Consider the following 13,761-nt stretch of genomic DNA (forward strand, 5'->3'; position numbering starts at 1 on the left):
TCATTGGTAGACGTATGCTCACCAATTAACTAGTGAAAGGAGCAGCAAAAGTCTAAAGCAATATTCAATATTCTGTTAATGTTGACTACACATAGCCAAATTTACATAAGCAAAATGTACATTCTGCACCTCCAATTTATACATATTACAAAAAATATTACTGATGTTTAATTTCCAAATAGCTTTCTCATCAAATTGAGTTTCAACTCAGTTAGTTTACTTGCCTAACCTGAAATTCTATAGAGAGTTATAGTAGGAACAAAGAAAGAGTTGAAGAGATGGAGGATGCAAGAACACAATGGGGAAATGATAGTCTGCACTTCTGTGTTTACTGCAGCAGAATTCACAATAGCTGAAGCATGAAAACAAACTAAGTATTCATGGATGGATGGATGAATAAGGAAAAGTGCTATGTATATAGAATAAAATATCATTCAACCTTAAAAAGGAGATCGTGCCATTTGTGATAAGGTAGATGAATTTAGAGAACACTATGATAAGTGCAATAACCCAGACCAACACATGCAGACACTGCATAGTATCACTTATATGTGAAATCTTAAAAGAAAAAAAGTCAAACTCTTGGAAAAAGAGTAGATTCGTAGTTGTCAGAAACTGGAAGTTCAGGGAAATGGGGAGATATTGGTCAAAAAAAACAAGCCTTCAGTTATAAGAGAATCTAAATACAGCACGGTAACTATAGTTAAAATTGCATTGTCTTTTGAAATTTGCCAAGAGAGTAGATCTTAAGTGGTCTCAACACAGGTAACTAGGTAACAAAGGTGAGTTGATTGATGTGTTAATTTGATTGTGGTAATCATTTCACAAGGTACATATTGAATCATCATGTTGTATACTTTAAATACATACAATTTCATTTGTCAATTATAATTTAAATGCCTCACTAAAAAAATAAAATAGAAGGCTGACCAATATTATTCAGAATAACAGGTAGTTTTTTTGTGTGTTTGTTTTCAATCAGCAATTCTATAAAATTTACATGGCACTGATGATTGGTCAAATTACATTTTTTTTCAAAATCAATATTTTTAAAAAAGGAATAGACAACATTCCCATTGTGCCTCAGCAGGTTAAGGACCGGGCATTGTCTCTGTGACGATGCAGGTTCAATCCCTGGCCTCACTCAGTGGGTTAGAGATCTGGTGTTGCTGCAATCTGTGGCACTGGCCTCAGCTGCTGCTCTGGTTTGACCCCTAGCCCTGGAACTTCCATAAGCTGCAGGTGCTACCATAAAAAAAGGAGAAAGAAAAATAAATGAATAGAAATAGCAACTGGCAAAGGATAGAAAACAACTGGCAAATTGTTGTTGTATCTTCCTATATAGACCAGCTTTTAAGCTCTCAACAGATCTACCTTTTATCCTCCAGTAATGCTTTGTTTTTTTATACCATCACACATATTTTCCATGTCCGCTACTTACTATTTTATCAAATATTTTTCATTCAGGGTTCTTGAATAAAGAGGGTCCTAAGATAAACAAGTATTGTGAGAAAAACTTTGTGATGGGCAAAAATGACAGTATCAAAATATCCACTTAGGTAATGGTTTGGAGAGAAATAAAATGCTTATAGAAAGATATATTTTTGTAAAAAAAAAAGAACTGGTTCCTTTGCATTCTAGCATAAAACAAAGCAAAACTTTATTAGATTTTTCTTTTTTAATTTCCTATGTCTAATTTTTTTCTAGGTTCTATGGATTTTTTGAAACAGATTTTGTCTAGCTTCTAGGATATCATAAGCAGAAATAGTGTCACTATGGATTATGGGACAGGTATAGGAATAAACATGTAGACTACAGAGCAAGTACTCATAAGAATTAACTTCATATTTGTTTGACAATTTGTGGTTGGTTTTACCACAATATACTAATTTAATGGCATACCTATATGTTCATAGCGTCATGTAATTTGGCATGTAATTTATATCAAAAGAGTTCTCTCTGAATCACTTTAAATACCAATAGTTATATATTAATCACATAAATTTACTTGTGATCATACTAACTTAATACAGAGCTCTTTCAACCAGCATGACGCCCTAGTTTTCGAGGTGAGTTTTATATATGTTGATGTCAATAGAAAGATCAGAACTAATAAAAATAACTGGCATTAATTACTCTCTTCTCTGTAGTCCCATTGTGCTTTATTAGTTTTTAAGAATTTTGCTCATTCTGCTTGACTGTGCATCATTTCTGTACAAGCCCATCATCTCTGCTAGACTGATGTCTTGTGTCCTATCTGATTCTTCATTCACATTCCACATTTATTAATAATGGCTCATATACTGAACAACTCTAAATCAAAAGAATAAAGATTTCCCCCTTTTTTTAGAGTATATGTTTTAAATTTCTTTCAGAAATTTGATACAACTGTACAAAAGTGAAGATGACATGGAAATTTCAAAGAAGATTAAGATTCAGTGGACTTCTTTGGGTCTAGAAGATGTACAGTTTGTAAATTACTCTGTGTTGCTGAACCTGCCAGGCCCTGCTCCCAGCTCTGTGACTCTGAGCAGCAGCGGCCAGTGCTTCCATCCTGATGGCCAGCCTTGCAGCGAAGAAGCCAGAAAACACAGCAGCCAAGATCTGCTCTACTCATATGCAGCCTATTCTGCCAAAGGAACTCTCAAGGTAATATGCCCATTTGTCTCTGTCATTTACAGTGAAATGAAATTAGAAAACAACAGCTTTCATCTAAATTGAACTAACTGGCAAGATGCAACATACAGAAGTAACCATTAAATGTTCTCAGTGAGGGGATGCCAGGAAAGGGGAAGGAAGATTTGAACTTCCTGATCCTTTTCTGGTCATATTTTGAAAGTGAAAACACGTTGGAAGAATTTACTTCAAAAGTGTTGCATGTGTGATGGAGTCATTCACATTTTGCTTCATCCTTATAGTGCAAGTGCATTTTGTTCTTTGATTCTGAAGATGCAAATTTTAAGAAATTGATATGGACAGAAAGAATCAACATGGAAGCAGTTGTGTTTTGAGATTGTGTATCACACAAAAATTGAAGTGGAAAATTGATATGATTATTCACACATTTAAGACTTGAAATACAGTGTTTCTTCTCTATGACAGAAAATGTATGAACAAGGGACCAGGTGTGAATGATTCCTTTAGTCTTTCTGGGTTAGCTGGTTTTATAAGGTGGTTTTTGTGGCATTGTGGTTAAGTGTACAGCTTCTAGGGTCACATGGACTAGTTTCAAATCTCAGCTCCCTGATTACCACTGTAATTAAACATCTAGGTCTGAGTTTTCTCATCTCTAATATGGGGGTAATAGTAGTTCCAATGTCATAATCGTGTTGTGAGAATTAACTTAATATATGTAAATCTTGGGGGCTAGAGAATAGATAAGGACAGTATAACAGTTAGATACCATAGTATTTAACTGGTCACTAGTTTACATAGTCAAGTTTTCCATCTCCATTTAAAGTCTCATTTTAATAAACACATTGTCTTTTGTAAGACTATATATTTCCTCTAAGGATTTTATTTATTTATTTTGTTTTTTTAGGGTCATACCCACAGCATATGGAGGTTCCCAGGCTAGGGGATGAATTGGAGCTGTAGCTGCAGGCCTACTCCACAGCCACAGTAAAGTGGGATCCGACCTGCACCTGCGACCTACACCACAGCTCGCGGCAAGGCCAGATCCTTAGCCCACTGAACAAGGCCAGGGATCAAACCTGCATCTTCATGGATGAAAGATTCATTTCCACTGAACCTTGACAGGAACTCCTTCTCTATAGACTTTATATGAATTAAATATTCTTTCTGATTGTTAATTATTGGCACAGATTTTTAAGACTCTAACTTATTGTTTACTCTGATTAATACAACTTATTTAAATCACAAATTTACAGTGCAAAATAGATGCTATTTCTTAATGTTTTAAGTTTTTTGGGGGGATAGAATGGGGTGAGGCAGGTATTGGTGCTTCAGTATTTTTTTTTTCTGTTTTGACATTCTCTAATATTTTACAGAATTACATATAACCAGCACCACATTGAAAAGCTGTTTCATTGATTAAAAGTTAACATTAAATGTCTGCAACATTTCTAGTGTAGGATTCATTTGATTTGATTGATATATACTATTTCTGATGGGAAATAATGGAAATGCACCTGTGTCTTAATAGGCATAGAGGGAGGCCACCAGCATTCTTTCTTTGGCTCAGAAATTGTGGTCTTAAGTCAAGATTTGGAAGTTACCTCACATATTTTCTCTTGAACCCTCAACCACATGGAAGCCCCCATATTTCTAGACTCCTTGGTATCCTAGATGATTCAAGTATAGCACAGTCATCTCCTTTCCTAAACAAAAGCAAATCTGAAACAGAACAACAAAACTGCAGAAGATTGAGTGGGTCCTTCAAATTACTTCCATCTATTTGCTTTTCAGTTTCTTCTGGCAATCGTTCATTCTTCCTTGACTGAGGTGATACTGTGAAACTATAACTTGTGTCTTTATTTCCTTAGCATGGACATCTTTAGTAATCTCCTGGGCCATTGGATTGTTTTTTATATTCTTATGTAACCATGTTTATGAAGGATTTTTACACATTTATGTTATCAGTTTTAAGTGTTTAACTTTTCTCTTTGTTGCCTATGAAAGATCTACTGTAGAATCATAGAAGTACTTAAGTATCTATGAAATCATAAGTCATGATTAGTATTCTTAGTATTCTTTTGGTGGGAATGTAGATTGGTGCAGCCACTATGCAAAACAGTATGACGGTTCCTCAAAAAACTAAAAGTAGAGAAGTTCCCGTCGTGGCGCATTGGTTAATGAACTGACTGGGAACCAGGAGGTTGTGGTTTTGATCCCTGGCCTTGCTCAGTGGGTTAAGGATCCGCGTTGCCGTGAGCTGTGGTGTAGGTTGCAGACGCGGCTTGGATCCCGTGTTGCTGTGGCTCTGGTGTAGGCTGGTGGCTACAGCTCCAATTCAACCTCTAGCCTGGGAACCTCCATATGCCGTGGGAGCGGCCCTAGAAAATGCAAAAAGACCAAAAAAAAAAAAAAAAAACCCCAAAAAAACTAAAAGTAGAACGACCATATCATCAAGCAATACCACTTCTGGGCACACATATGAAGAAAATGAACACTAACTCAAAAAAATACACTCACCCCAATGTTCATAGCAGCATTATTTTTTTTACATACAAATACACACAACACACACAGGGATATTATTCAGCCATAATAAATAATGAAATTTTGCCCTTTAAAACAGCATGAATGGACCTGGACAGTATTATGCTTAGTGAAATGTCACACAGAGAAAGACAAATACATTATTTTATCACTTCTGTGTGGAATCTAAAAAATAAAACAAATGAATACAACAAAAATAGAGACTCACAGATAAAGAGAATAAATTAGCATTTATCAGTGGGGAGAGAAAAAGGGCAGGACATATAGGTGATTAAGAGGTACAAACTAATATGTATAAAATAAATAAGCTACAAAGATATATTGTATAATGCAGGGAATATAGCCAATATTTTATACCTTTAAATGGAGTATAATCTATAAAAATAGTGAATCACTATGTTATACACCTGAAACTAATATATTATACATCAAATTATACTTCAATAAAGTACTATTTTTAACAAAGATATGTTGAAAAGATTTAAAATAACAAAGCTATTAAAAGGGAGAAATAGGAGTTCGCTTGTGCATTAAGTATCTGGTGTTGTCACTACAGTAGCTCTGGTTGCTCTTATGGCGACCCTGCCTCAGAAACTTTCACATGCCATGGGCATAGCCCAAAAAAAACAAAAACGGGGACTTCCCATTGTGGTTCAGTCATAATGAACCCAACCAGGATCCATAGGATGCAGGTTCAATCCCTGACCTCGCTCAGTGTCTTAAGGATCAGCCGTTGCAGAGAGCTGTGGTATAGGTCACAGACACAGTTTGGATCTGGTGTTACTGTGGCTGTGATGTAGGTAAGCAGCTGTAGTTCCTATTCGTCCCCTAACTTGGGAATTCCATAAGCCACAAGTATGGCCATTAAAAAAAAAAAAAAGATAAATAATGTTAGCTGTAGATGTAGAAATATATTCTATGTTTGAAATATTAGGCCTAGATAGAAGGGGATAGCATTAAAGGAACTAAAATGCTATTATGGATAAAACAAACATCTTTTATTTGAAGAACATAATTTAAGAAATTAACTGTGAAAATTAGATGAAGACATTGGCAATAAGTGTTTTTAGAATTATATTAATAATTCAAATCTATTACAATGAGTACATAATTTAAATATTTATATCACTAAAGTAGTATGTTATTGATATTGATTTTTAAAATTCACTATATTAGTACTATAATTTTCAAAAGCAAAGGAATTTCTAGGTGATTATTTTATATGGATATAGAATAATTGCATATATTTTATATACATGCTTTACACAGCTGTATTGCTGAAACTCACATATTCTAATTAATAGGACACTGGTGAATTTTCTGTCTCTTCATACTACTTCCCAATTCAAATCAAGCTTGAGAAGTTGTTGCTGATGATTCAGGCATATCTACTTTTTGATTTTGAGGACATGGTGTTTGCATGAATTTCTATCAGGCAGAGCCATTAACAAGTTCTTAAATTATTCTAGTCTGACTGCCAGCAAAGCTCCCCACTACTTTTGCTTTTGACAAGGTTATTTGTAGAAGAGGCGTGCTCCTTTCCTTTGAAGAGCTGTCATGTCCATTCATCATATGACCATTTTGTATAAGCTTCCAATTTTTGCTTTCTGGTAACAGTCTAAACAGCATTTGTGATATCTCAGATCTACTTCAAAAACCTACTTAGTGCCAGCATGATGGATGGTGTACTTTGCAACTTCTTTGTAATTCATTGTGCACTGGAAAGGTGACATTGTTTACCCCATCATAATGACAGGTGGGTCAGTAAAATGGTCCTAAGGAGAGTTGTCCTGTCAGATGCAAAATACATATTAAAATGGATACATAAATAATTTAGCATGAGTGAGGTTAGCTTCAGGGTATAAACATGGATTTATATTTTTATTAAAGAGAAATATCAAGTATAATATAATGTTAAAGGCACTGATAGTGCTAGCAATGTCTAGTCAGTTTTATAAATAGAATATATAGCTTTATATAATTTCTGTACAATTATTTCCTTTGTCTTTGTGAAACCCATGCAGATTCAGAAAAGCAAAGAACAATTAATATTTAATATAGATTGGTCAGTTTGGGTCTGCCATATTCTTTTTCTGAATGGGGAATTTGTTTTTATTCCAGTACTTTTTATAAATTTTGGAGTTTTCTTTCTGTTAAATGTTATTTTGAATCTGAAAGACAGGCCAAATGATTGAGTTTTATGACAAAACATTTTCAACAAATCATTAACTGTACATGGAATACTGTTATCAACACATAAGTATCCCATTCCTCAGAAAGCATAGTTCAATAGAAGGCTAGCAACATTCCTTATCATTTGTACAATTGTGCATTGGTTGCTTCAATTTCAAAGCTTCAATGTCTTCATTTATATAAGGGGAATGATAGAACTTTAAAGTAGTGGTTATGGGGAAGAAATGATATAAACCATGTAAAGTGCCTTGCAGTTAGAAACACTCCATAAATGTTAGCTATAGTTGTTATTATTAGTTGGTATAAAGCAGACATACTTAAAGGGAGAAATTAAGAAAATATAAGAACTATATATCATAAAATTTGAGGTACAAATTTTTACTATATTGTATGAATATAATCTTTCTGTCTTCAGTTAAACATGGCAAATATTAGTTATTAGGGAGGAAATGCTTTATGCAAGAATATATAATAAACTTATAATTCCCTAATCATAAAACTCAAAACTCAAATGAAATATTTTACTTTTGAATGTAGAATGACAAAGCTGGTCAAGTTGGGCCTGAAGAATATTGCTTGTCTGTTTTGTAAAATATCAAGACATAGTTTAACATATAAAATCTGAACATTGCACTATATATTTTGTCAAAAATCTTAAAGAGAAAATAACCATTGCATGGAATCCTTGGAAACTTAAAATCAGATGTCTATTTTGTCATGGCTAGAAAAACTTTGTTTCTCTTTCATTTTTAATATTCACAAAGAAAGGCAAACTTATCAGTGTTATGGCAAAAGGCAGAGCTATATGCATTTGGCTCTGAATGCTTCTCATTATAGATTAAAAATATCAGAAAGCTAAAGGAATAGACTGAAATTGTATTGTCTGAGTATGGAGATGTGACTACTGGCTCACAAACAGAAATGTGAGCTTGGAGCAGTTTTCAGAGTTGAAAAGGACTTTGTATTTTATTTGTCTTCCTTCTGTTTTTTCTTGTAGAATCTATCTTTCAGTTAACAATGCACACATGTGTGATGAATAGCTTTGAATACATCAGTTGTATGTAAAGTAGTTCATTTAAAAAAAAACTACATAAAATCCATTGGCTTAATATAACCTTCTATTTCTTATATCATGAGCTCTGTGAATAACTGAGTTAAAAAAAGAAATTCAACATGGGTTGCTTTTTTTTTTCTTCAGGATAATTCCTGGGAATAGTTTCTACATATTTAAGGTCCATATTTTTCCAGGATTTAAAATTTAGACAGAACTATTTACAAATAAAGAAGTCCTCTATCACAACATATCATCTATGGTTAAATATTTGCTAGAGAAGTTACATGTTACTCCTGGGAAAGAACAAAAGTTTATTTTATGAAATAAAAATTTTAAAACAAAGAGAGTTGAATTTACCTAAATGGTTAAAGTGCAATGGATGGTTTTTCTCCTTCTTCATTGGAAGAAATACAGTATTTTTAGTGAGAAAGTGTTTAACTACAGGTTTCTAACTTGACTAAAGTTATTTATACAAATTCTCAATCACCATAATTCTTGTCTGACAGAAAATTCTAGGTCAGAATTTTTACATTTAATATGATTTAAAACATACCACTTACAAAGTTATGATAGCATAACTTTCTTAGCCAATTTAATTTATAAGTTAATTTCCATGAAATACAAGTTTACAGTTTATAAATAAGATTTACCACATTTCATTGAATGCTGTAAATTTGTTCATTTCAGAACTAGAGAGATCTGTTCAGAAGTTGATACTTCAGTTTATGTACTATTTCAATACACTAATATAATTGATTTTGGAGAAGCAGAATTCTATCATATTAATTTCATTGCCTCCAGAAATAATTCTCTTGAATGAATTTGCAACTCCTTTAGTATCCTTACCTTAATAAGTTGAGTATCATTTACTGAATAAAGTACTCTTGATTATTTAATCTGTTTTTCCCTGTATTTTCATTTGATATTGAAAGATTAACTAAGTAATATAGAATTTAGCCTGCTGGCTCTCACCAATGTAACAAGAAACACGCAAACTTCAGCAGACACGTATTGAGTACCTTTTACACACCAATCACTGGGGCAGCGTGATGCATAAGAAAGCTTCTCACACCACCCATGTGTAGCTGGCAGTCTAATAGAGGAAATGGGAAATTAGGTAAGTAGTTATACAACTACATGGCTTCACTCTGCTATGAACGTCAGCAAGTTACTTAAATATTCTGCACTCAGTTTCCTTATCTATACAATGGGCAGAAATATCTACCAAATCTGAATGTTTTGAAGATAGACTGAAAACAATTGATACCCTATCCATGTGGAGTTCCTGTTGGGGGCTTGGTGGTAATAAACCTGACTAGTATTCATGAGGACATGGGTTCAATCCCTGGCCTTGCTCAGGATTCAGCATTGCTTTGAGCTGTGGTGTAGGTCATACATGTGGCTCGGATACCGCATTGCTGTGGCCATGGTGTAGGCTGGCAGCTGTAGTTCTGGTTAGACCCCTAGCTTGGGAACTTCCATATGCCTCAGGTGCGGCCCTAAAAAGCAAAAAATAAATAATGTCTAGCACAGAGGACATAAATGGTTAAATATCGATTTTCTTTTTCCTTTATGTAATAACAGCCTTGCCCATTTAATCCTTCTTATAATACACATCTGCATTACACACACACACACACACTCTCTCTCTCTCACACTCACCCTCTTCCTCCCTCTCTCTCTCGCCCCACAAAAGGTCCTATATTCATTTTCCAGTTTTCCAACAGCTGGGGTTTCCTGTGAACTTCCTTTTGCCCTAATCTAGTTACGGATTTTTTTCCACTTTGCCAAAACCCATGCACAAGCTTAGACCCATATCTCTAATGCATATCTTTTCACAATTTTCAACTACCTAGCAAAGGCTTAAGTAGTACATGTCCTACCACTTTAAAATACCTGGTATGAGGTTCCCAGTGGTGTGCCAGACTGGCTCAAGCCAGCTTGTTTCTGTCAGTAAAAGTCAATTCTGTAATCCTTTTCAATTCTAGTTTGATAGTTTAATTACAGAAATTTCCAAATACTTATGTGAAATTCAGAAATATTAGGTCTTATTCCTCCCTTCCCCACCCAACACTTCCTCTCTCCCCTTCCCTTCCTTCCACAGAGATGAATTCTACTAGCATACAACTTCCCATCACTCAGCAGGAGACTGATTTGCCAATTACTGCATGGCCACAATATTAGGGTGGGGTGGACAGAGCCATGAGTGATGCCATTGGGTAGAAAATGACAGTGCACTGAAATTCCACTTCAGCCTCCTTACATCTTCCATCCAGGGCCGTGGAGGCCACTCAAAAGTCAACAATGTTGGAAGGGTTAGGGGATTTCCTTCCAAAAGGAGAAATTCCATTGTCAGGTGAAGTTTACCTTCTGGATGGAGCTAATGGAAAAATCAAGAGACAAGTTATTTTCAAGAATTCCCTGAGATGCAGACCTTCCTGGGATACTTCTGGCTCCTGGAACATTTTAAAAAATACATGATCTTCCATCCTTTTCCTCAAACAACTGAGGTTATCTACCAGCTCCCTTCCTAGACTTTGAACACATCGATCTACTTCCACGTTGCCTTCTGTCCTCACCCAAGGAGAGATGATGGAGTCATTCCAAGATACTGATATCTGAAGGAATTAACCAGCCCTGCTGCTGTTAAGGATTTATTTTTTAGTGTCTTATTCTTAGTCAGTTTACAGCAGTAAAACAGAGTAAGTAGGTTAAAACTAGGAAAGGTGATAGTTGTAGAAATTCTCATAATCAGTTACCACTGATATTCATGGAAATGATATTCATGGAGTAAAATTATTCTCTTTTGTACTCTTTTATTCTCATGTTTAGAAAGAATAAACTAAACCATTTTCTCTATATTTTTTGTTTGTTTCTAGGATTTGACAACCACATGTGGACAAATCTATATTTCAGTCTGTAATCATTCTTAAATCTCCTTTTTGGTAAAATCTGACAAAACAGCCAACATACTACACCTCTCTCAATTGACTGTCTACCAACTAACTATTGCTTCTAACTGTTGGATGTTACCTAACTTTTGCTCCTTCCTTTATCAGTAGATTTCCTGAAATTCCATTCTCATCTAATCCTCATCCCTATAAGAAAATAATTTCCTATTTCAAAATTCAATAGTCACGTTACTTCTTGACACATTTGACATCTTTGTTTCATTTGATAGAGGTCCTTGTTCTCTCCAGGAGTTTGAACTTAACTCTGCCTAGAACGTTCCCCAAGGCCAGTGCATGGCTTCTCATCATTTGGATGTGATCACCTTTGCATTGTCTCTCTTGAGTTCCTTATTTCCATGATTCCTCATCAACCTCTGTTACTTCTTTATTATTTATAGGGTGTCTTTGGAATTGTTATTGTCTGTATGTTTTTTATTGTGGAACTCTCGGCAAGAGAAAGTAAGCATAATACAAGGGGAAATTTATAACTTATTTCCCTCTGTAACTTTGGAAACTAGAGTATAACCTGACATGTATTGTTAGAAAAGAAAAAAAGTTTCCCTTTAATACCCTCTTCCTTGTACTTCTACAATTCTGTTTTTTTTCCTGTTTTTCTCCACTTCCACATATATTTTTCATAATATATTTTAAAAGATATATTTTAATAAAAATGTCTACAAAAATGCTGTTTATTAAGTTTTTTAAAAGGCAAAATAATATGCATGATTATTTAAATATTTAAGTGATTATCTGTTAAATTTAGGAAAACATAAATATTTATTTTCTTCTCAACAATCTGTTTTGTTTTTGTTTTGTTTTGTTTTTTTTTTGTGTGTGTGTGTTTTTTGTTTTTTGTTTTTTTTTCCATTTCTTGGGCTGCTCCCATGTCATATGGAAGTTCCCAGGCCTAGGGGTTGAATTGGATCTGTAGCCACTGGCCTATGCCAGAGCAATACAGGATCCAAGCCACATCTCTGACCTACACCACAGCTCACAGCAACACCAGATCCTTAACCCACTGAGCAAGGCCAGGGATCGAACCCGCAACCTCATCATTCCTAGTCGGACTCACCAACCACTGAGCCACGACGGGAACTCCCTCAAAAATCTGTGTTCTTCATCTAGTATGCATTCATATCCCAAACTTAGATTATTTTGTCTGTTGCTTTTGGAGATTATCGACTTAAAATATGGAAACATAATCCTGACAGAACTTTGCTTCACTTCACTTTGGCTAATTTTCTAAGTTATAATAGCTTTTTTAACTTAATTTTATCTCCTTTAGATGGATGTGCATTATATGTTAGATTATACAACATTCTGCAAAGTTGTTAAAAAATGATCACTATGTGCCAAGGCAAGTGACTACTCTGACATAGCTTTGTTATTTCTTCTATCAAAATATGGTCCCTATAAAAAATGTTTAAAAAATATACACTGTGCGATTAAGAATTGCACTTAGTATATCATTGTAGCAAATATTTTTCAGCATGTGTATATATTACAAGTTAAAAAAAGAAAAAAGGGTTAAGGATCCAGCATTGCGCTGAGCTGTGGTGTAGGTCTCAGATGCAGCTTGGATCTGGCGTTGCTGAGGCTCTGGTGTAGGTCGGCAGCTACAGCTTGGATTAGACCCCTCGCCTGGGAACTTTCATGTGCCGCGGATGCGTCCCTAAAAGGACAAAAAGACCAAAAAAAAAGGAATAAAATTGACAAACCATCCCTTTATCTGACCTTTTAGACTGAAGCCAGCAGAATGGATTTTTGTCTTGTTTAATACAGAATTCAGTTAGGATATATTAAAAAGTTTCCCAAGACAAGTCCATAGTTTAGCACAGTAGCTTGTGTCCCTTCTGATAGTCCATTTTAACTGAGAGTTCTTGTGCTTTTCTAATTATTAAATATTTTAAATGTTATTTAAATAGCTGTTTAACATTTAATATTACACATTTTATACAGCGGCATGCTTATGTCAATCCCTTTTATTTGGTTTTGATTAGCTGGAATACTTTCTGAGAAGGAGTTTAAAAGGGGTGGTAATTGATTACTGATGTCTGCCACCGGAGCCGGGATAAGCAGCAGTGGCTTTCATGCTTTAATACATTGTTGCCCTTTTCATAATAATGTCTGTGATGGAAAGCCCTTGAGTATGCTTGAAAAAGAAATACTAATAAAATTCTAACAATCTTTGAATTTTGAATTATTCATCAATACTAACATACTTTTTTTTTTTAGAATGGATAACAGTAAACGTGGGAGATGATTCTGATTTTACAAGTTTTTAATATACATAAGCATTTTAATTTGAAGAATATTTGAAAGCTAGATTATATAAAATAGTAATAAATTTCTAAAGTAAAACTTGTATTTAGATGAATAGTA

At 34.5% G+C, this 13,761-nt stretch overlaps 1 protein-coding gene across 50 annotated transcripts in view; it reads left to right on the plus strand.

The window, feature by feature from the left end:
* The window catches only part of NAALADL2 (N-acetylated alpha-linked acidic dipeptidase like 2), a 1,339,033-nt gene that overhangs the window by 735,579 nt on the left and 589,693 nt on the right, over nucleotides 1-13,761 (plus strand). For all 50 annotated transcript variants that reach the window (XM_084990315.1, XM_084990322.1, XM_084990307.1 and 47 more), the window contains one exon: nucleotides 2,376-2,649. In XM_084990315.1, coding sequence (XP_084846441.1) covers nucleotides 2,376-2,649 — 274 coding nt within the window. The remainder of the gene's footprint in view (nucleotides 1-2,375; nucleotides 2,650-13,761) is intronic.

The sequence above is a fragment of the Sus scrofa genome, chromosome 13 (genome assembly GCF_054392235.1).
Source record: "Sus scrofa isolate SSC_HxYL_T2T_F1_AM1 chromosome 13, Sscrofa_HxYL_maternal_Yorkshire_Landrace_v2.0, whole genome shotgun sequence".
In the NCBI taxonomy this organism is placed as follows: Eukaryota; Metazoa; Chordata; class Mammalia; order Artiodactyla; family Suidae; genus Sus; species Sus scrofa.